Source organism: Equus asinus, chromosome 8 (genome assembly GCF_041296235.1).
Source record: "Equus asinus isolate D_3611 breed Donkey chromosome 8, EquAss-T2T_v2, whole genome shotgun sequence".
NCBI lineage: Eukaryota > Metazoa > Chordata > Mammalia > Perissodactyla > Equidae > Equus > Equus asinus.
This window is the reverse complement of record NC_091797.1, coordinates 27,381,124-27,401,710: the sequence shown is the minus strand read 5'-3', so window position 1 is coordinate 27,401,710 and position 20,587 is coordinate 27,381,124. Positions and strand designations below refer to the sequence as shown.

Here is a 20,587-nt window from a genome sequence, read left to right as displayed (position 1 = left end):
CAGCCTTGGTAGGAGGCAGAAGATTTTAGAAAAACACAAAGCCTAAAAACATTTTGACCTTTTTCTATCTTTAACATGTAAGTTATTCCTGACAATCACCATATAATTGTTTAACTCAGCCTTTTACGTATACGCAAACACGCACAAACAGAGACCCAAATACACATGCAAATATACACAGCATTCACATACACAAACACACACCCATAAAGCCCTTGTTTATGAAACAAAATGAATACAGTCAGAAGGCATTTGTAAAACCTATCTCCCAGGGAAGAGAATCATAACTCACTTATGATAAAAAAAAAACTTAAGCGTTTAACCAAGTTTCTATTTTACTGACAACTGGTGAGAGGATGAAGAGGAAGAGGAAGGAAGCTGAGGAGGGTTCACTGAGGAGCCTGCCCACGGGAAAGGCCGTCTCCCGAGTCAGGAGCTCAGCCTCCGTCACCACGGCAGCCTCACCCAGGCGCCAGCTCTCAGGGGCCTTCGTTAACCACTTGTTGGGTGAGCAAATTGATTGGAAAAAAAGAAAAGAAAAGCATCAATCCATAGATAGAGACTGATAGTCGGAAGAGACTGAAGAAAGGGAAAAAGAGGGCCTTGAAGGCCGAGAACAGTAGCAATGGATGTGGGCAGTTCTGGGGGAAAGGAAGCAGGGGGAAAGGATACCCAAGGCCGTGAGGAAAAAAGAAGTAGAGCAGGTGGAAATATTCACACATCTTGAAAGTGGTGGGGAGAAGTCAATCCAGAATGAAGTCTGTCCTCCGTGGGACACAGCTGCTAGGGGAAACTTGAAGTCACATGGGCAGAAGTGAGGTGGGAAAGATGCTCAGAAATACAGAATGGCTGTTTACCTAAGAGCAAGCACCTTCTGGGAGCAGCCAGCCAAGGCCGTGGGAACAGGGGGGACCCTCTTCTCTCTGGGGAAGTTCGTGCCTGCTTGCTTCCTCTTGTCGCCTTTGTCCCCTGCACAGAGCCCCTTACTTCCCCCTGAGGGGGAAACAATGGATAAGAGCTTACAGCTTCCTATCTCTGGGGTATCTGCACCTTCTCGGCCTCCCACCTTTCTGTTTCCTCCCCTACCTCCTCAGAGCTAAATCAGACTCTCCTCCAGGACTCAGCTTAAAGGTCTCCTCCTCCAGGAAGACTTCCCTGATTCTCCACTCTCCAAGAGTTGGGATTCCTCCTGTGGCCCACAGTGCTTCCCCCAGCACCTACTATCCTGGGCCCAAATGGCCCTGCGCAGTTGTGCCCCTCACTAGGCTGGGAGCCCTCGGGCTGTGGGCTGTGTCATGCCTTCCAGGATATTCCCCAGTTCCCAGCTCAGGGCCTGCTACCCAGCAGACACTCAGCAAACACGTGAAGAAAGGGAGGACGCAAGGCCAGAGATCTTCACAGGGGTGGGCGGCAGCTCTCGCGACACCTGTGCGCTTCAGAAGTCTTGGTGACAAGGAGCTGGAAGATTATGCGGTGTTTCTAGTGTCAGCGGCTGGTGCCACGGAAAGGACGAGGGCACGAGGAGAGGGACAAGGAAGCTGAAATCGCGTCCTCTGACTCCAGAAGTGAGCGAGCGGAGAGAGCAGTGGAAGAGGAGGCTGGAAGAGCCGCAAGAACTCGCCCCTCACCAGCCCATCCAACCACAACCACCATTTGCAAAATGAAGAACAACAGGCCATTCTGTTCTGCTGAGGGTTCGTGTCCATTCGTTCCACAAATGTGTATTGAGCACCTGCTGTGTGCTGGGTGTTGTTCTGGGTGCTGGGGAAACAGCAATGAAGGATATATGGTGCTCATATTTGGGGGGTGGGGTGGTTACTATATATAGTAAGTCAGGTGATAAGTGTTATGAAAAAAATAAAGCAGGGTAAGTGGGTTAGGGAGGGATTGGGTGGGGAGGGGTTGTTTCACATAGTTTGGTAGGGAAGGCCTCTCTTATGACTTTTGAGCAGACATCTGAAGGAAACAAAACAGGAAGCCAGTGGATATCTGGAGTAAGAACATTCCAGGCTGAAGGAATGGCAAATGCAAAGGCCCTGAGGCTGGGGTGTGTAAGAGGAACTGCAAGGAGGCTGATGGGCCTGGAGCAGAGAGAGAGGACAAAGGGGCTAGAAAGGAGATCAGAGGGATGATAGGGAGCTGGATCACTTAGCCCCAGCACAACAGGGTAAAGACTCGGGAGTTTTACTCTGAGTGTGGTAGGGAACACTGGCAGGATATGAACAGCTGAGTGGAGAAGGTACATGATCTGACTTAGGTTTCAGTAGGGTCCCTCTGGCTGCCGGGTGGAGAACTGACTGTAGGGGGAACAAGGGTGGCGTCAGGGAGACCAATTGGGACGCTGCTATAGCAAAAGCCTGGTCAAAAGACGGTGACAGCTTGGGTCAGGGTGGTGGCAGTGGAGGCGGTGAGCTGTGGTGGGGTCTGGATCTACACTGAAGGTGGGCTGACAGGGTTTGTCGAGGGGTTGGATAAAGGCTGGGAGAAAGAGGGAACCCAAGGATGACTCCTGGGCCTTTGACTTGAGCAACTGGAAGGCCGGAAGTGGGAAAGACTGGGACTTAGGGCAGGTTTTTGGGAAAAAATGACGTGTGTGGATTGGGACCTGTTTTGAGACGGCCGCTGGGCACTAATGTGGAGATGTTACGTGCGCTAGTTATTGATTGCTGTGTGGCAAATTACTGCAAAACTTGGTGGCTTAGGAGAACACACATTTATTATGTCACAGTTTCCGTGGGTCAGCAACTCAGGCCTCACTTCCAACTTAGGGTCTGTCATCTGCAGGCAGGGTCTTCAGCCTGGGCTGTGGTCACCGCCAGACTTGACTAAGGGACGATGTGCTTCCAGGTTCACTCATGTGGCTGTCGGTGGGATTCAGGTCCTTGTTAGCTGGAGAAGCCATTTCCTGGCCATGCGGTCCTCTCCCCCAAGATGCTCCCAAACTGGCAGCTGGCTGCCCTGAGAGAGAGTGAGCAACACTGGAGGCACCGTCTCTTTGTAAGCTAATCTTTGAGGTGACATCCCATCCCTTTGCCATGTTCTGTGTGTGTTAGAAGAGAGTCACTAAGCCCAGACTAGTGGACCATCCAAGAGGAGGTGATGGGTGTGAATATCAGTTGGCTGGGAACGTTGGGAACCGTGTTAGAGGCGCCTGCAACAGCGAGGAAGCAATTGGATCAACAAGTGCAGATTTCAGGGGAGACGTACAGATTGGAGATGTCAATATGGGGTTACCCACGATGGGCCTGGCCAAGGGGAGCTGGGAGTGACCGAGACAGAGACGAGAAGTGGAGCAAGGACTGAGTCCTGGAGCACTCCAATGTTTGGAGGCCAGGGAGATGAGGAGGAGCCAGCAAAGGAGACGGAGGAGGAGGGCCAGCGAGCCAGGTGGTGCATGGAGAGTGGCAGCCCTGGTGTCCCGTAGGTCAGGACAGAGATCTGCTTACAGGACAGGAAGGGATCAGCTGGTTGAAACCCATGGAGAGGTCTGGCAAGAGAAGTCTGAGTGCGGGATTGGGCAGCGTGGACATCACCCTAACAAGAACAGTCTCAGTGCAGTGCAGGGGCTTCTAGAGAGAAAGGGGGGCCAGGAAGCAGAAGCGGATGCAAACAACGGCTTTGGTGAGTGAGTCGGGGTAGAGGGGCGCGCACTCTTGTGTCTGAGCATCTTAAGCATCAGGTAACTCTTGGTTGAGCTGATTCTTGGAACTCTGCTTCTCCCTCCACCTCTTCCACACACTGCTCTCCAGTCTCCCCACCTCCCCACCGCCAAGCCAGCCGGGATGGGGGATCAGAACCCTGAAGTCTGCCTACGTTTTATTTTTTGTTTTTGGTACCAGCGAGTCACAACCAGGCAAGGCACGCCTTGTGAGACTAGAGCAGGGACACACACTGTAAGTCCCCAGTCATCAGTTTGAGACCCAATACATCCCAACTCAGCCACCCCTGGAGGATCTGACTTAAGAAGGCAGACAGCGCTAAGCAAAAGCTTATTGCGGACTGCCATCTGGTGGTCATTTTGGGAACTGACCTGGATCCAAATTTATCCCTCAGGACGGTGGGAAAAATTGAGTGAATTGTTAGAATAGTACTTTGCACTTATTCAATATTCAGTAAAAGTAGGCTACTGTCGTTACGCTCATGGTTTGGAGGGTGTGGCCAAAACAAACAGGGTCCTTTTGACTTCCCTCCCAACATTTTTTGAAGAGAAAGAAAATATCCTAAAAGGAGGTCCCTCTTTTTTTTTTTTTAATTTATTTTTTTTTTTATCTTGGTAAAAGTAAGAGTGCTTCAGGGAATTAGGTAGGACATTCGTGTATGAAATCAGATGATCTAGATTCAAATCCTGATTTTGCTACTAGGTGACCTTGATCACATCACTTCAGCGCCCTGAGCCTCTGTTCCACCAAACCATAAAATGGGAGTGTTAAAATGAAAACTACACGAGGTGGTGCATTAATGTAAGGAGCTCTCGGTGAAAGATGCTCTCCGCTAGTTAACAGTAGTGGCATACCAGCTGTCAGCGCAGGGTGTGTTGCTTCAAAATAGTGGTTCTCAGCTGGGGGCAATTTTACCCCCCAGGGAACATTTGGCAACGTCTGCAGACATTTTCAGTTGTTACAAGGGTGGGAGGATGCTACTGGCATCTAGTGGGTAGAGGCCATGTATGCTGCTAAACCTCCATGACGCACAGGACAGCCCCCTACAAGACAGAATTATCCAGTCCAAAATGTCCACAGCGCTTAAATTGAGAAATCCTGGAGCTTTCTTCAACGGGGATTCTTCTTGCCATGCTATGAACCAACATGAGAAACTGCTTTCTGGAAAGTATGAGGGAAGCAGAGGATGCGTGAAGCTGGACAGGGGTTCTTTCTATGGTTCCATGCAGGAGTAGAATGAGGCTCCACGTCACTGTGCTCTGCAACATGGAGACCATGAGCCAGCCGCATGTGGCTGTTGAAATTGAAATTATAGGCACATCTCATTTTATTGTGCTTTGTTTTATTGTGCTTCACAGATATGCATTTTTTACGAGATCCTCCACAAGCAAAAAGATTACGCCTCACTGAAGGCTCAGGTGATGGTTAGCATTTTTTAGCAATAAAGTATTTTTTAATTAAGGTGTACACTTTGCTTTTTTTAGACATGAGGCTATTGCACACTTAATAGAGTATAGTATCGTGTAAACGTAACTTCTATATGCACTGGGAAACCAACAAACTCAGTGACTTGCTTTATTGCGATATTTGCTTTATTGCAGTGGTCTGGAACTGAACCCGCCATCTCTCTGAGGTGTGCCTGTAATTAAAATGGAATAAAATTTAAAATTTCACTCCTGGGTTGGAATAGCCATGTTCCAAGTGCTCAATACTACATATGGCGAGTGGAAAGCATAGATATAGAACATTTCCATGAGCACAGAAAGTTCTATCTGACAGCGCTGTTCCAAAAGGACTTAGCAGAACCATGCATCTGTGGGGCAACCCCCAAGGAAAAATTAGAAACGAATGACATGCAGAGAGGAGGGGATCATGACAGACAAGAGCATACACCAATGAGACGATTACGCAAGCACAAACGTGGTATAAAATTAAATGCTAAAACAAGTCACAAACACACTCATGCACAATAATTGATCCGTGCAACTCTCCCTCCCCCAAGAATCACTCTTAAGTGCATAAAACTTGAGGACCCTGAAAAGGCCCAAGTGGAATCAACAGAAGGCAAGTAGGAAAAGAGGGAGCCATGGTTGGGGAGCATGGTCCCTCTCTCTCTCTTCTTCCTGAGACAGTTCAGTTTATCTTGCGGTACAACGTTCCCAGCCCAACAGGCGCCCACGAATCGACTGTGCTGATGGAGGACTGCCTGCGGCGACCTATCTTGCCAAACATCTTGGGGTCCTTGTAAAGGGTGTACATGTACTTGGTGATGAAGGGCAGACAGCAGAAGTACAAGAGCATGCGGGAGATTTGGAGGACCAACTCCAGGTAACTAAGCTCCTTGAACGCCTCTTTGACGGTCCCGTTGATGAGCAGGACAATGGAGAAGTTGATGAGCTCGCAGGTGACCATCCACAAGGCATAGCACAGCAGCCCCACGTAGTTGTTTATGTGAACGCAATAGAGGAGCAACAAGCTGACCACGATGGTGATGGTGGACAGGGTGATGCTGATGTCCTTCCTGTTGAAGATGACCCAAGCGACTAAGTCAGAGTTTGTGTCCATGTAGACACTGAACTTATCTTCATAGCCAATCAATGTACTCTGGTTCAAGTCAAAGATGAGGAACTGGATGGTGTTGAGGATAGAGAAGATGCCCACCAAGAAGGAGAACAACTTGCCATTCATTTTATATTTGTTTTACCAGAGCATCTGCTGCAGAAAAAAAAAATCATGGAGATACATGACAAAATGGCAGAGCTATTCCTAGAACAACTCCTCCACACTAGATGTAAACGGCGAAGCTAAGAGTCGTAATGGCATATGGACAGGCAATGGGCTGGAAGTCAAGGGACATGGGGTCTGGTCCCTGCTCTGACCTAACTAGCTATAGGTGACCACATCACTGGGGAGTGAGGGCATTATTGCCCGGGATATTCCTCACATAGCTTCCAGCTCTGCTGTTCCAGCGACAGCTGTGTGTTAAGGTGGCAAAAAGGGTGCTCCTATCGGCGTTAGTCTCGTGGGAATTAGAAAGCTCCTGTATCTGGAATAATGACAGAGTCAGTTCTGGGCTCCTTTATGGGATATGTATTTCTCTGAAATCATAAATCTAGTATGGGGGCCGGCTCCGTGGCCGAGTGGTTAAGTTTGCGTGCTCCACTGCGGCGGCCCAGGGTTCGGATCCTGGGCGTGGACATGGCACCACTCGTCAGGTCACGTTGAGGCGGCATCCCACATCCCACAACTAGAAGGACCTGCAACTAAGATATACAACTGTGTACAGGGGGGGTTTGGGGAGATAAAGCAGAAAAAAAAAAAGATTGGCAACAGCTGTTAGCCCAGGTGCCAATCCTTAAAAAAAAAAAAAAGAAGATTGGCAACAGTTGTTAGGTGCCAATCTTTAAAAATAAATAAATAAATCTAGTATGGCTCCTCAGGGGCCTAGAATCATCCCTGACTGCAGCCCCCGCCCGCCGCCTCCCTTTCTTTCCTTCCAAGGCCTTAGAAATGGAATTTCCCTGCTTTGCTCCCTGGGTCTGATCCACACTTGTCCCAACTCACAGGGTTCAGCTAGCAGTGAGTGGAGCGGAGGAAGGTTGATGGAGCCAAGGCTTACTGTCTTCTCTGCCCAGGGCTAAGGTGCCTTAACAATAAGCCGTGGTTGTGTAGGTGAGGACCCAGCTGGCAGACCTCCGGCTGCAACCTAGGTTAGACCTGAACTCTATCTAGAGACGGGCTCCAGCCAGGGTGGAGATGCCTAGAGCCCAAGCAGACCCTGCTGAGGGGATGTTCATCACAGAGGGCCTGAGGCTGGGATAGACTGGGTCCCGTTGCTAAGGTCCCTCCCAGCCCATCGCCTTCTTACCAGCTCCCAAGTCAGAGAACTCCAGAGCAAAGCTCTCTCCTCTTCTCACCACAATGGCGAGCTCCACTGTAGGGGAGACGGAAGGGAAACAGTCACGCACGAGGGGAACGGGTGCAGTCCTCTGGCTGATGTGTTTCCAATGGGGGACAACCCATTGGAAGCCTGACATGGCCTCCTTCTGAGGTGACTGGAACAGGGCTCTTGTCCAGTCCTGTCAGAGAACAGAGAGGCTGCTGATGGCCTCCCTCCAGCCTTCTCACTCCCTCCCTCCACCCCAAATACTCTTTTTTGTTTCTTGTTAGCAATTCTTTTTTTTATTGTGGTAAAATATACATAACATAAATTTTACCATTTTAACCCTTTCTGAATGTACAATTCAATGGCATTAAGTACATTGACATGGTCGGGCAACCATTACCACCACTCATCTCCAGACTTTTTCACATTCTGTAATATGAAAAACTCTGTACTCTGTACGGAGGATCTTACAGAGAAAAACTCTGTACCCAGCAAACATTCACTCCCCGACCGCCTCCCCCAGCCCAGTTACCCACTACTCTACTTTCTGTCTCTGTGAATTTGACTATTCTAGGTACCTCAGATGAGTGGAATCATACAGCATTTGCCCTTTTGTGTCTGGCTTATATCACATAGCGTAACGTTTTCAAGGTTCATTCAAAATATTCCTCCACTTTATTCCTCACTATCCTCCGAACTCTGTGTGACTCCAGAGTTTAGTCCTTGATCCACAAACCTCTCGCTGCACCCCAGGGCCTGGAGGCTCACAGGTCGGGTGGGAGAGGCAGTGTGCTGGCCAGCGGATGGCTACATTGATAGTTTCCTGTTCCCATCAACCAAACTTCACCTCGTCCCGACTCACAGAGAAGCTTCCAGAGCAGCCATCACCCACTCAAAAATAGGGCCCCGACCACACAGGCTTGTTCCTGTGGTTTAAGCCTGTGTTGCAGAGTCCAAGGCAGTGTCTTTACAAATCCCACTGGTTCCTCACCCCTGCCACCCCAGCCTTGGTTTTGGCCCTAGCACCTCCCTCCTCGGTCGCTGTAATAACGGCATAACTTGTCTTTCTGCCTCCTGTGAGTTCCTCTGGTACATTCTATTCATTCAACATTCACTCAGCAAACATCCATTGAGCGTCTAGTGAGCTTGGTAGTAGAGATACACAGGTAAACATTCTAGTGAGGAAGCTAGACAAATTAAAAAAAACAAGTGAATAAAATATTTTTTTAAAAAATTTTAAAAAGGAAAAGAAAACTTACAGTGCAATGTGATAAATGCTGTGAAGGAGGTGGCCCAGTGTCCTTAAGATGTAACAAGATCTATGCCAGAATGGGAATCAGTGGAGACTTTCTGGAAAAGGCAATCATTGAGCCTGTGTCTTAAAGGATGTGGGCATTAACTGGGTGGAAAAAGGAGGGACTTCAGCCCTGGCAAAATGGACAACATCCAGGTAGGCACAGGGACAGGCAAAACCCATTTTGGAAACAGCAAGTTTGGTCTTGAGCTACGTGAGTTCCCAGGGCCAGAAAAGGAAAGGGCCTCATCCGCCACCTGCTATGTGGAAGTTTCTCTGGAAGGTAATGGAGAGATCTGAAGGGTCTTAAGGGTGTGTGTGTGTGTGTGTGTGTGTGTGTGTGTGTGTGTGTGATGATCTGATTTGCATTTTATGAAAATCTTTCTTGCTGCCATAAGGACCATGGATCAAAAATGGGGCAAGATGGGGCTGGTCCCATGGCCGAGTGGTTAAGTTCGCACGCTCCGCTGCAGGCGGCCCAGTGTTTCGTTGGTTCGAATCCTGGGTGCGGACATGGCACTGCTCATCAAACCATGCTGAGGCAGCGTCCCACATGCCACAACTAGAAGGACCCACAACGAAGAATATACAACTATGTACTGGGGGGCTTTGGGGAGAAAAAGGAAAAAAATAAAATCTTAAAAAAAAATGGGGCAAGAGTGGAGGCAGACAGAGCAGCTGAGAGGCTGTTGAAAGAAATAGGGTGAAGTAAGGCAACAGAGGGGTGGTTAGGGTGTGCCTTTGGGGTTTGGGGCTATAGGGGAAGGAGCCTGGAATGAGCATCTAGGTGGAGGGTGGCTCATTCACTGAGGTGGGGTGCATGAAGGCAGAAACACACTTAGAAATCAATAACAGAAAGATTTCTGGAGAATCCCCAAATATCAAAACAAAGTAGCGCATTTATAAATAACTCATAGATCAAAGAAGATATCAAAGGGAAATCAGAAAATATTTTTAACTGACTAAAAATGAAAACACAACATACCACAATTTGTATGATGCCATTAAAGTAGCACTTAGGGGATATTTTATAGCACTATATGCCTGTATTAGAAAATAAGATTATGGACAGCTAATTTTTGATAAAGGAACCAAGAACTTGTAGTAGAGAAAGGAAAGTCTCTTCAATAAATGGTGTTGGGAAACTGGACAGCCACATGCAAAAGAATGAAAGTAGACCATTATCTTACACCATACACAAAATTTAACTTGAAATGGATTAAAGACTTGAATGTAAGACCTGAAACCATAAAACTCCTAGAAGGAAACATAGTCAGTACACTCTGACATTGGTCTTAGCAGTATCTCTTTGAATATGTCTCCCCAGGCAAGGGAAACAAAAGAAAAAAATAAACAAATGAGACTACATCAAACTGAAAATCTTCTACACAGCAAAGGAAACCATCAACAAAGTGATAAGACAACCTACCAATTGGGAGAAGATATTTGCAAATCATATGTCTGATAAGGGGTTAATATCCAAAATATATAAAGAACTCATACAACTCAACAATAAAAAACAAACAACCCAATAAAAAAATGGGCAGAGGGTCTGAACAGACATTTTTCTAAAGAAAATATACAGGTGGCCAATAGGTATATGAAAATATGTTCAACGTCACTAATTCTTAGGGAAATGCACATCAAAACCACAATGAGATATCACCTCACGCCTGTCAAAATGGCTATTATTAAAAGATAAGAAACAACAAGTACTGGAGAGGATGTGGAGAAAAGGGAAAATTTGTACACTGCTGGTGGGAACGTAAAGTGGTTCAGCCACTATGGAAAACAGTAGAGAGATTCCTCAAACAATTAAAAATAGAATTACCATATAATCCAGCTATTCTACTTCTGGGTATTTATCCAAAGAAAACAAAAACACTAATTCAGAAAGAGATGTGCACCCTTATGTTCATTGTGGCATTATTCACAATAGCCAAGACTTAGAAACAACCTAAGTGCCCATCAACAGATGAATGGATAAAGAAGATACGGTATGTAAGTGTATATATATATATATATATATATACACACACACACACCAGCCCAGCCTTTCTATATATGCCCAGCCTTTCTCTATATATACAACAGCATGCTATTCAGCCATGGATGGACCTTGAGGGTATTATGCTAAGCTAAATAAGTCAGATGGAGAAAGCCAAATACCATATGATTTCACTCATGTGTGGAAGATAAACAAACACACACACACATAGATACAGAGAACAAATTGGTGGTTACCAAAGGGGAAGAGGAATGGAGGGAGGGCGAAAGGCGGCATTTGTATGGCGACGGATGGCAACTAGACTTTCGGTGGTGATCGTGGTGCACTCTACACAGAAGTCAAAATATAGCTATGTATATATGAAATTTATATGATGTTATAAACCAATGTCACCTCAATAAAAAAGAAAATAAGAAAGGTCTTAAATTAATGGTCTCAGCTTCTACCTCAGTTTTGAGAAAGTATAAAAAGTAAATTAACGTCAAAGTAAGTAGAAGAAAATAATAATGATCAGAGCAGAAATCAATGAGACAGAAGACAGAAAGAGAAGAGATAAAATCAATGAAACCAAAAGCTGGTTTTATTAAAAATTAATAAATCTCTAGTCAGGCTGATTAGAGGAAAAAAAAAAGAGAGAAATACAAAATAACAATATCAGGAAGGAGAGCAGTGACTTCACTACACATTCCACAGATATTAAAAAGAATAATAGGGAGCTAGCCCGGTGGCCGAGTGGTTAAATTCTCGCGCTCCGCTTCGGCAGCCCAGGGTTTCGCTGGTTCAAATCCTGGGTGCAGACATGGCACCACTCATCAGACCATGCTGAGGAGGCATCCCACACGCCACAACTGGAAGGACCCACAACTAAAAATACACAACTATGTACCAGGGGGGCTTTGGGAGAAAAAGGAAAAATAAAATCTTTTTTTAAAAAAAGATAAGGGAATATTATGAACAGCTTTATGGCAAGAAATTTGATAACTTATGTAAAATGGACAAATTTCTTAAAAAACACAAACTGCTAAAGCTTATTCAAGAAGAAATAGATAAGCTCAATAGTCCTATATCTGTTTTTTAAAAAATTGAATTCGTAGTTAAAAACTTCCCACAGAGAAAATTCCAGGTCCAGAAGGCTTCACTGCTGAATCCTATCAAAGATTTAAGGAAGAAATAAATACCAATTTTACATAAACTCTTACAGAAAATTTAAAAGGAAAAAATACTGCTTTCTATGAAGCAAGCATTACTCTGATACCAAAACCTGACGGGGACATTGAAGAAGAAAACTACAGACCAATATCCCCCATGAACATAGACGCAAAAAATTCTAAGCAAAATTTAACAAATCTAATCCAACAACATATAAAAAGGATTGTACATGATGACCAAGTAGAGTTTATCCCAGGAATGCCATGGTTGGTTTAACATTTGAAACCCTATCAAGGTAGTTCACCCTGTTAATCATTAAAAAATAATCTCAATATATGTAGAAAAAACATTTGACGATATGCAACATTTATTTCTGATTTTAAAAAACTTTCAACAGAGCAGGACTAGAAGGGGATTTCTTCAACCTGATACAGGACAACTACGAAAATCTACAGCTAACACCATACCTAATGGAGAAAGACTGAGTGCTTTCCCTCCAAAACCAGGAACAAGAGAATAATGCCCCTTTTCACTACTTCTATTCAACATTGTACTGGAGGCGCTAGCAAGTGCAGTAAGGCAGGAAGAGGAAGAAGGAAAACGGTCCCTATTTGCAGACAACATGGTTCACTATGCAGAAAATCTGATGGAATCTACAAAAACATGATTTGACCTAATACATGAGTTTAGCAGTATTGCAGGATACAGGATCAATATACAAATAATTGTATTTCTATATGCTAAAAACAAACAATTGGAATTGAAATTTAAGAAATAACGCCATTTACAATAGCATCAAAAATATAAAATACTTGAAGACGAATGTGACAAAAGATGTGAAAGATTTGTACATTGAAAACTACAAAGCATCGTTGAGAGAAATTAAAGAAGACTTAAGTGCCTGGAGAGAGACTGTTTTCATGGGTTAGAAGATGCAATATTGCTGAGCTGTCAGTTCTCCCCAAATTGATCTTATAGATTCAATGCAATTCCAATCAAAATCCCATTAGGCTTTTTAAAAATAGAAATTCTAAGCTGATTCTAAATTCATAGGGAAATGCAAAGGATGCAGAATAGCCAAAACAATTTTGAAAAAGAACACATGGAGGGGCCGGCCCCGTGGCTGAGTGGTTCACTTCGCGCGCTCTGCTTGGGTGGCCCAGGGTTTTGCTGGTTCGGATCCTGGGCGCGGACATGGCACTGCTCATCAGGCCACACTGAGGCGGCGTCCCACATAGCACAACCAGAGACACTCACAACTAGAATATATATGACTATGTACTGGGGGGCTTTGGGGAGAAGAAGAAGGAAAAAAAGAAAAAGATTGGCAGCAGTTGTTAGCTCAGGTGCCAATCTTTAAAAAAAGAACACAGATGGAAGAATGAGATTTAAAGACTTATAAAGCTACCACAATCCAGACAGAGTGACGTCGGCACATAGACTAATAGATCAGTGGAATAAAATAGAGTCCAGAAATAGGCATGTGAGTACATATAAAGTTAATTCAGTAGAGAAAGGATAATATTTTCAACAATTACTGTTGGCAAAACCAGATATCTAGGTGCAAAAAAGTGAACTTTGATCTATATCTCTCACCATATATTAAAAAAAACTCAAAAGGTATTATATATCTAAGTATAAAACCTAAAACTACAGCTTCTAGAGGAAAACATAGGAGAAAATCTTCACGATCTTGGGTTAGGCAGAGATTTCCTGGGTGTAATAACTGAAAGTGTGATCCATAAAAGAACAAATTCATAATTGGACCTCACTGAAATTAAAAATCTCTCTGCTCTTCAAAAGACACTCTTGGGGCTGGCCCCATGGCCGAGTGGTTCAGTTTGCTCTCTCCGCTGTAGGTGGCCCAGTGTTTCGTTGGTTCGAATCCTGGGCGCGGACATGGCACTGCTCATCGAACCACACTGAGGCCGCGTCCCACATGCCATAACTAGAAGGACCCACAACGAAGAACATACAACTATGTACTGGGGGGCTTTGGGGAGAAAAAGGACAAAATAAAATCTTTTAAAATAAAAAGACGCTCTTTTTTTTTTTTTTAAAGATTTTTTTTTTTCCTTTTTCTCCCCAAAGCCCCCCAGTACATAGTTGTGTATTCTTCGGTGTGGGTTCTTCTAGTTGTGGCATGTGGGACGCTGCCTCAGCGTGGTCTGATGAGCAGTGCCATGTCCGCGCCCAGGACTCGAACCAACGAAACACTGGGCCGCCTGCAGCGGAGCGCGCGAACTTAACCACTCGGCCACGGGGCCAGCCCCAAAAAGACGCTCTTAAGTGAATGAAAAGACAAGGCACAAACTGGAAAAAAATATTTGCAAATCCTGTATCTGATAAAGGACTTGTATCCAGAAAATATAAAGAACTCCCCAAATTCAACAATAAAAACAACCCCTAGGGGCCAGCTCGGTGGCACAGCGGTTAAGTGCGCACGTTCCGCTTCGGCAGCCCGGGGTTCGCTGATTCAGATCCCGGGTGCAGACATGGCATTGTTTGGCACATCATGTTGTGGTAGGCGTCCCACATATAAAGTAGAGGAAGATGGGCATGATGTTAGCTCAGGGCCAGTCTTCCACATCAAAAAAAGGAGGATTGGCGGCAGATGTTAGCTCAGGGCTAATCTTCCTAAAAAAAAACCCCAAAAAACAAAAAACCCTAATTTTTAAAAATGGGCAAAAGATTTGAACACTTTACCAAAAAAGATATAAGCATGCTAAATAAGCACATGAAAAGATGTTCAACATCATTTGTCATTAGAGAAATGCGAGTTAAAAACCACAATGAGATACCACCATATACCCACTAGAATGGCTAACATGAAAAACTTATTATCCATATTAAGTGCTGGCAAGGATGTGGAGGAACTGGAATTCTCATACACTGCCAGTGGGAATATAAAATGGTACAGCCACTCTAGAAAAAAGTTTGTCAGTTTCCTAAAAAGTTAAAATGGTATTTATCCAGGATGAATGAATTCATAAGTCCATACAAAGTCTTGTATACAAATGTTTATAGCATTCTTATTCATAATTGCCCCAAACTGCAAAACACCAGATGTCTTTCAATGGGCAAATGGATAAACAGACCGTGGTACGTTCATGCCATGGCATCCTACTCAGCAATGAAGAATGAACTCTCAATCTACGTAGTGACATGGATGAGTCTTAAAAGCATAGGCTGAGTGAAAGAAGTCAGACAGAAAAAGAGTATGTACTGTATGATTCCATTTATATAAAATTCTAGAATTTGAAAACTAATATATAGTGACAGCAAATCAGTGCCTTGTGATGGTGGGGGGTTGTGTGTGCAGAAAGGAGCAGGAAGCAAAGAGTAGGAGGAAACTTGAGGATGATACATATGTTCACAAATTCAATTGTGGTGATAGTTTCACTGGGATATACTTATGTCAAAACTTATCAAATTATATACTTTAAACATGTGCAGCTTATTGTATATCAGTTATACCTCAAGAGAGCTATTAAATAAATAAACATTTAACATAATGTCTAATGTTTGAAAGAAATTTGCTCAGGTTTTTTTTCTATCTGGCTTAAACTGCTTCTGACAGCTTCTGTACCTGAACACAAAGCGAAGCTTGTTGATCTGTGATAATGTGTAATCTTGTGCTGTCTTATATGTTTGGCTAATTGATTCATAAACAGTGATTTAGTTTCTCCCGTTAAACTGAAAAATCCCCCAGGTCAGGCCTCAGATCTTATACTTTTCTGCATCCTCTTAGTGTCCAGCGCAGCGACAGACCAGAAAAGTTTAACAAACACCTTTTGATTCGCCGAGTGCTTTGCGTGGTCCTTGACAAATTTGGGCAAGGGAGGACTCAAGAAAGAAAATAAAGAATGATTTTTCTCTATTTTTATTTTTTTGTTTACATATCTGAAACATAGCATAGAGGACACGGGAAGGAAAACCATAGCACAAAGCCACCCCAGGTCACCAACAGTATCCTTTGTGTTACAGCAATCTTTGTGCTAAATAACAAGGTGCCTTAACTAAGCACCCTCAGTGAGCAGGATGTTCCAGTTGTGATTATAATCATATTTCTTGCCACATTCCTCCCAAAGGAATAGAACCACCATGAGAACCTGGGAGCTCTGCCTCTCAGGGGAGAGAAAAGGGCCAACACTATTCATTATAGTGGCGGGTGAAGTTGATTATCTTTGATCTCTGCTGTGGGAACTCTCCGCTGCCTGCAGAAATACGTCTCTTGTAGGAAATTATATTGCCCTGGCTTTGACTTTTGTAGATTATGTGGGCATAGGTGATGACAAAGAACAACCAGAAACAATGCATGAATACACGGGACACCAAGCCAAACCAACGTATGAATCTGACCTCTGCAATGCTAGAGTCATTGTCAGTGAAGAATTGTATTACAATGCTTGCAATTTCATAGAAAAGAATCCAGATGGCGTAGGTCACCAAGCCTCTGTACATCTGGGCATATATGGAGTACAGGAGCAAGCAACTGACCATGATGGTGATGGAAGATAGGAAGAAGACAATATTGAAACTCCGGCAGATGATGAACTGATTTATCAGCATAATGTTACTCTTGGGCCGTGTGTTAATCTCAGTGCAATTGCTGCTCCTTAAGTGCTTCTGTTCGAAGATGAGGTACATGTCGGTGGCCACGATGGTAAAGACCCCTGATAACACGGTGCCCATTTTGGCAGTCATCCCCCACCAGTGCTGCTGTCTCATGCTGAGAACTCCTGTGAATACAAACAGTATGAGGGAGAATTCTAGTTCCTGCCAATGTCTTAAATTACCAGGGTTTCTGCCTCCTTCCCCAAATTCACCCTGGAGAAACAACAGAGAGAGAGATGGAAACCAGGAAATAAGAGCTTTGGGAAGACTGTTTAAAATTGATTGGGAGTGTGAGTGGGGAGGAGGGAGAATGCAGTCTGGGGCTGGTGGCGGTGAGCAGATAAATTAGACAACTGGTTCTTAGCCCTGGCTCCACATTAGAATCACGCATGCCCAATCCCTATGCTAGACCAATCAGAACATTCTCTGGGTGGGACTCAGACATCAGTATTTTTCAAAACTTTCTAGTGATTTTTATATGTAGCTGGGGTTAGAAAACACCAAGTAGAAAATGTAGTTTAAATTATGCTCTTATCTTTCTTAGCATTGCCCTGGGCAACCATTGCTGCCCCCGATGGGGAAAATGGGCTGCACTTTGTCAGATCTTGAGTGCAGGTGTCTTAGGAGAAAAGTCAGGGCAGGACAATAGCCCTGCTGGGGTGAGGAGTTGATGAAAACTGTTGGTGTGCACCAACTGGCTTTGAGTAATCACTCTACCACCACATATCAAAACTTAAGGAATACAATGAAAGGGGTGCTTTAAAAGAAATTTAGAGGCTTTGGATAGCATAGCCTTATGATAGAAAAGAAAAGGCAATAATGAGCTAAGTGTTCAACTCAAGAAGTTAGGGGGGAAAACCCATCAATAAGAACAACAGAAAATAGGAGGAAAAAACTAAATAGAAGAGCAGAAATCAATGAGAAGGAAATAAAGAAAGTAGAGGGACTTCTGATTGGTTAAGTTATTGGGGCCGACTTGCCACTAAAAACAACTAAAATGCTGTATAAAACAGTTTTAAAATAGTCTCAGCAGCACAGAAGTGCTGACAAGGTAGGAGGTAGAAGGCCAAAGTCTACTGGAGTTCAGGAACTGCAACAGGTACGCAAGCATGGAAGTCAGTTTTGCTCTGAGGGTATTTGTCAATCTAGGCAAACTTGAATTTCATTACGAGAGCTCTGCAGGGTAAGGAATAATAAAATCAAACCTCAGGGGCCACCCAGGTGGGGAGTTTATGACAAGGCCTTCCCTATATTAGCTGTAGCTCCCCAAAGAGCTATGATTAGAGTAAAAGTGAACCCGAAGTAAATCTCACCTTTGTCCCAAGAGATTCCAGGGAAAGTTAACTTAGTACTACGCTGAACGCATGGGGAGAAAACTCTCCCTGAGGCATTGTAATCATAGCTGGCTTTTTTGTGGATTTGTAGCCTAAATTACATGAAGTATTCAAAAAAAACTCTTAAGTCATAAATCTAGTTGAAAGTAGTCTTAAACTGAAAGTGTCTCTAAGTACCTGGCAGACCTTAGATCCTCAGATCCTCTCTGGAGGAATGCCTCTTGGTGCTGGTCCTCAGAGAATCTCCATCAGTAATTTTTCAGGGACAATGACTACTACATGGTAAAAAATAACTGAACACATGAGAAACAAGGCACGGTATGTGAGAACCAGCAGAAATAAGAGACAGCAGAAATAGAACTGCGAAAATACCAGATTAGGAAACAGTTATGATTACTACATTTTTTTGCATTATTTTTTAATTGTGGTAAAATACAAAATAACATAAAATTTACCATCTTAACCATTTTTAAGTGTACAGTTCAATACTTTTAACTATATTTACTGTTGTATGGTCAATCTCCAGAAATTTTCACCTTACAAAACTGAAACTCTATACCCTTTAAACAAAAACTCCTTATTCCCCCTTCACCCCAACCTCTAGCAACCACCATTCCATTTTCTGTTTCTATGAATTTTACTATGCTGGATATGATATATATCTGGATATGATATATCCAACATAGTAAAGTGGAATCATACAGTATTTGTCTATTTGTAACTGGCTTATTTCATTTAACATAATGTCCTCAAGGTTCATCCATTCTATAGCATGTGTCAGAATTTCCTTAATTACTACATTTAAATAAATAAAATATAATATTGAAAATATGTGTATAAATAGGAAACCATAGAAAATAACCTAGCAGATTTGAGAGAACCAAACAGAATTTCTAGAGATGAAAAACTCAATACCTGAAATTTAAAATTCAGTGGGCATATTTGGTAAGATTGGACACAGATGAAACGATAATTAGTTAACCAGAACATAAGTCAGGAGAAATTATCCAGAATGTAGCAGAGATAAAAAGATGGAAAATGTGGATAAGAAGAGACATGAAATATCTAATAAAATGTCCTGATTCAGAGAGAGAGTGAGAAGGAAGGAGAAAGCAGAGAAAATAGGGTGGCGTATTTGAAGAGATAATAGCTAAGGATTTGCACAACAGAAGAAAAACACCACCCACAGATTCAGGAAACCTAACTGATCATTAGCAGGATAAATAAAAGGAAATCCACACCTGGACATATGGTACGTAAGCTGTCGTACACTAAATACTGACAGAAAATCTCCAAAGCAGCTGAAGCTCCTTTTATTCACAAGAGCACAGTTAGGCTTCTAAAGGAAATCAAAATCCAGTAGAACTACAAATTTGCTGAAAGAAAATAGCTGCCAACCTAGGATTCTATAGTCAGCTAATATATTTCTCAAGATCAAGAGCACGCAGTATGGTAACCTTTTTATAAAATTCAAAAACAACTAAAATTAAATAATATATTGTTTGGCCTACATATACATATGGATAAAATTTTGTTTAAGACATAAGGGAATAATAAACACAAAATTTGGGATAGTGGTTACCCCTGAAGTACAGGGGTTCAAGGATAAGGAAAAGGCATATAAATAAATGTGTATCATGGTTAATCTTCTATTTCTTGGGTTGAATGAGGGCAGTCAGAAGTGCTCAATACAGTACAAAAAACAAACAAATTAGTAAACAAAAGTGGGCCACGCATTGTATTAATAATAACTGTTTTCTATGACATAAGATTATGAGTAATCCAATTTGGTACACCTGAGTTCCCTAAGGAAAAACTAGGGTAGAAAAAGACGTGTAATCTAGTCTCACACCAAAGGTCCCTGTGGCATAATTGGCCCTGCACTGTTCACCACTCCCAGCCACCTGAAACATACAGCAGACTTCCACTTTCTATTCCTAAAAAATCTCATACAATTTTTGGGTTCCCACTGGTCTATCTACAGCAAAGACTTTTAATTGTCCCCCAACATCCATTTCTCTCTTCTTACTTTTCATTTTAGCTAGATACATGGCCACTGGGCTAATGACTACATTTCCCAGCTTCCCTTGCAGCTTTATACGGCCAGGTGACCACTGGAATGTGAGTGGAAGTGATGTGTGCCACTTTACAGTCTTGCTCGTAAAAAGATTAGGAGGGTTCTCACCTTCTCCTTTTCCTGCTTCCTGATTCTTGGCCGTGATCAGAACTGATCTTTGACCCAGACTTGGAGGCCCTTATTGAATGTGGTAAACGCCCTATCAGCTATGGATCACTGTTACTTGAGAGAAATAAACTATCCAAAATAAGTCATTGCCTTTGGGGTTTTTTTTGTTACAATAACTTAGCCTGTACCGTAATATATCTAAACTTCACTACATGGAAGCTAAGCCCAGTGAGGACTAGCGATCCACTGGGATCTAGCACCTCTCTTGACTTTGCTCTTTTGAAGAAACCAGCAGGTTCTCCCTGTCTATATGTTTGTCTCACTGAGTCTGTGGTTCTAATCACCATCTCCTTACAAAGAGATGATTCCTTTTAATCCCAGGGTCACTATCGTCTTTCCAATTAATTTGGTAATAAATCACGTACTGTCTTGTGACATCTTTTATATTGTTTTAA

The 20,587-nt window shown here is 43.4% G+C and overlaps 2 protein-coding genes across 3 annotated transcripts in view; both read right to left on the bottom strand.

Annotated features, from left to right (window-relative positions):
• Positions 1-5,012: 5,012 nt before the first annotated feature.
• The window catches only part of TMEM217B (transmembrane protein 217B), a 39,247-nt gene continuing 23,672 nt past the window's right edge, over positions 5,013-20,587 (bottom strand). For both annotated transcript variants that reach the window (XM_014830955.3, XM_044776599.2), the window contains exons 2-3: positions 7,528-7,593; positions 5,013-6,374 (exon numbers count right to left, since the gene is read on the bottom strand). In XM_014830955.3, the coding sequence (XP_014686441.1) occupies positions 5,793-6,347 (555 nt within the window). In that variant the 5' untranslated portion in view covers positions 6,348-6,374; positions 7,528-7,593 and the 3' untranslated portion in view covers positions 5,013-5,792. The remainder of the gene's footprint in view (positions 6,375-7,527; positions 7,594-20,587) is intronic.
• Positions 15,894-20,587, bottom strand: part of TMEM217 (transmembrane protein 217) — a 28,307-nt gene continuing 23,613 nt past the window's right edge. Inside the window, exon 2 of the mRNA XM_014830954.3 lies at positions 15,894-16,738. Coding sequence (XP_014686440.2) covers positions 16,149-16,727 — 579 coding nt within the window. The 5' untranslated portion in view covers positions 16,728-16,738 and the 3' untranslated portion in view covers positions 15,894-16,148. The remainder of the gene's footprint in view (positions 16,739-20,587) is intronic.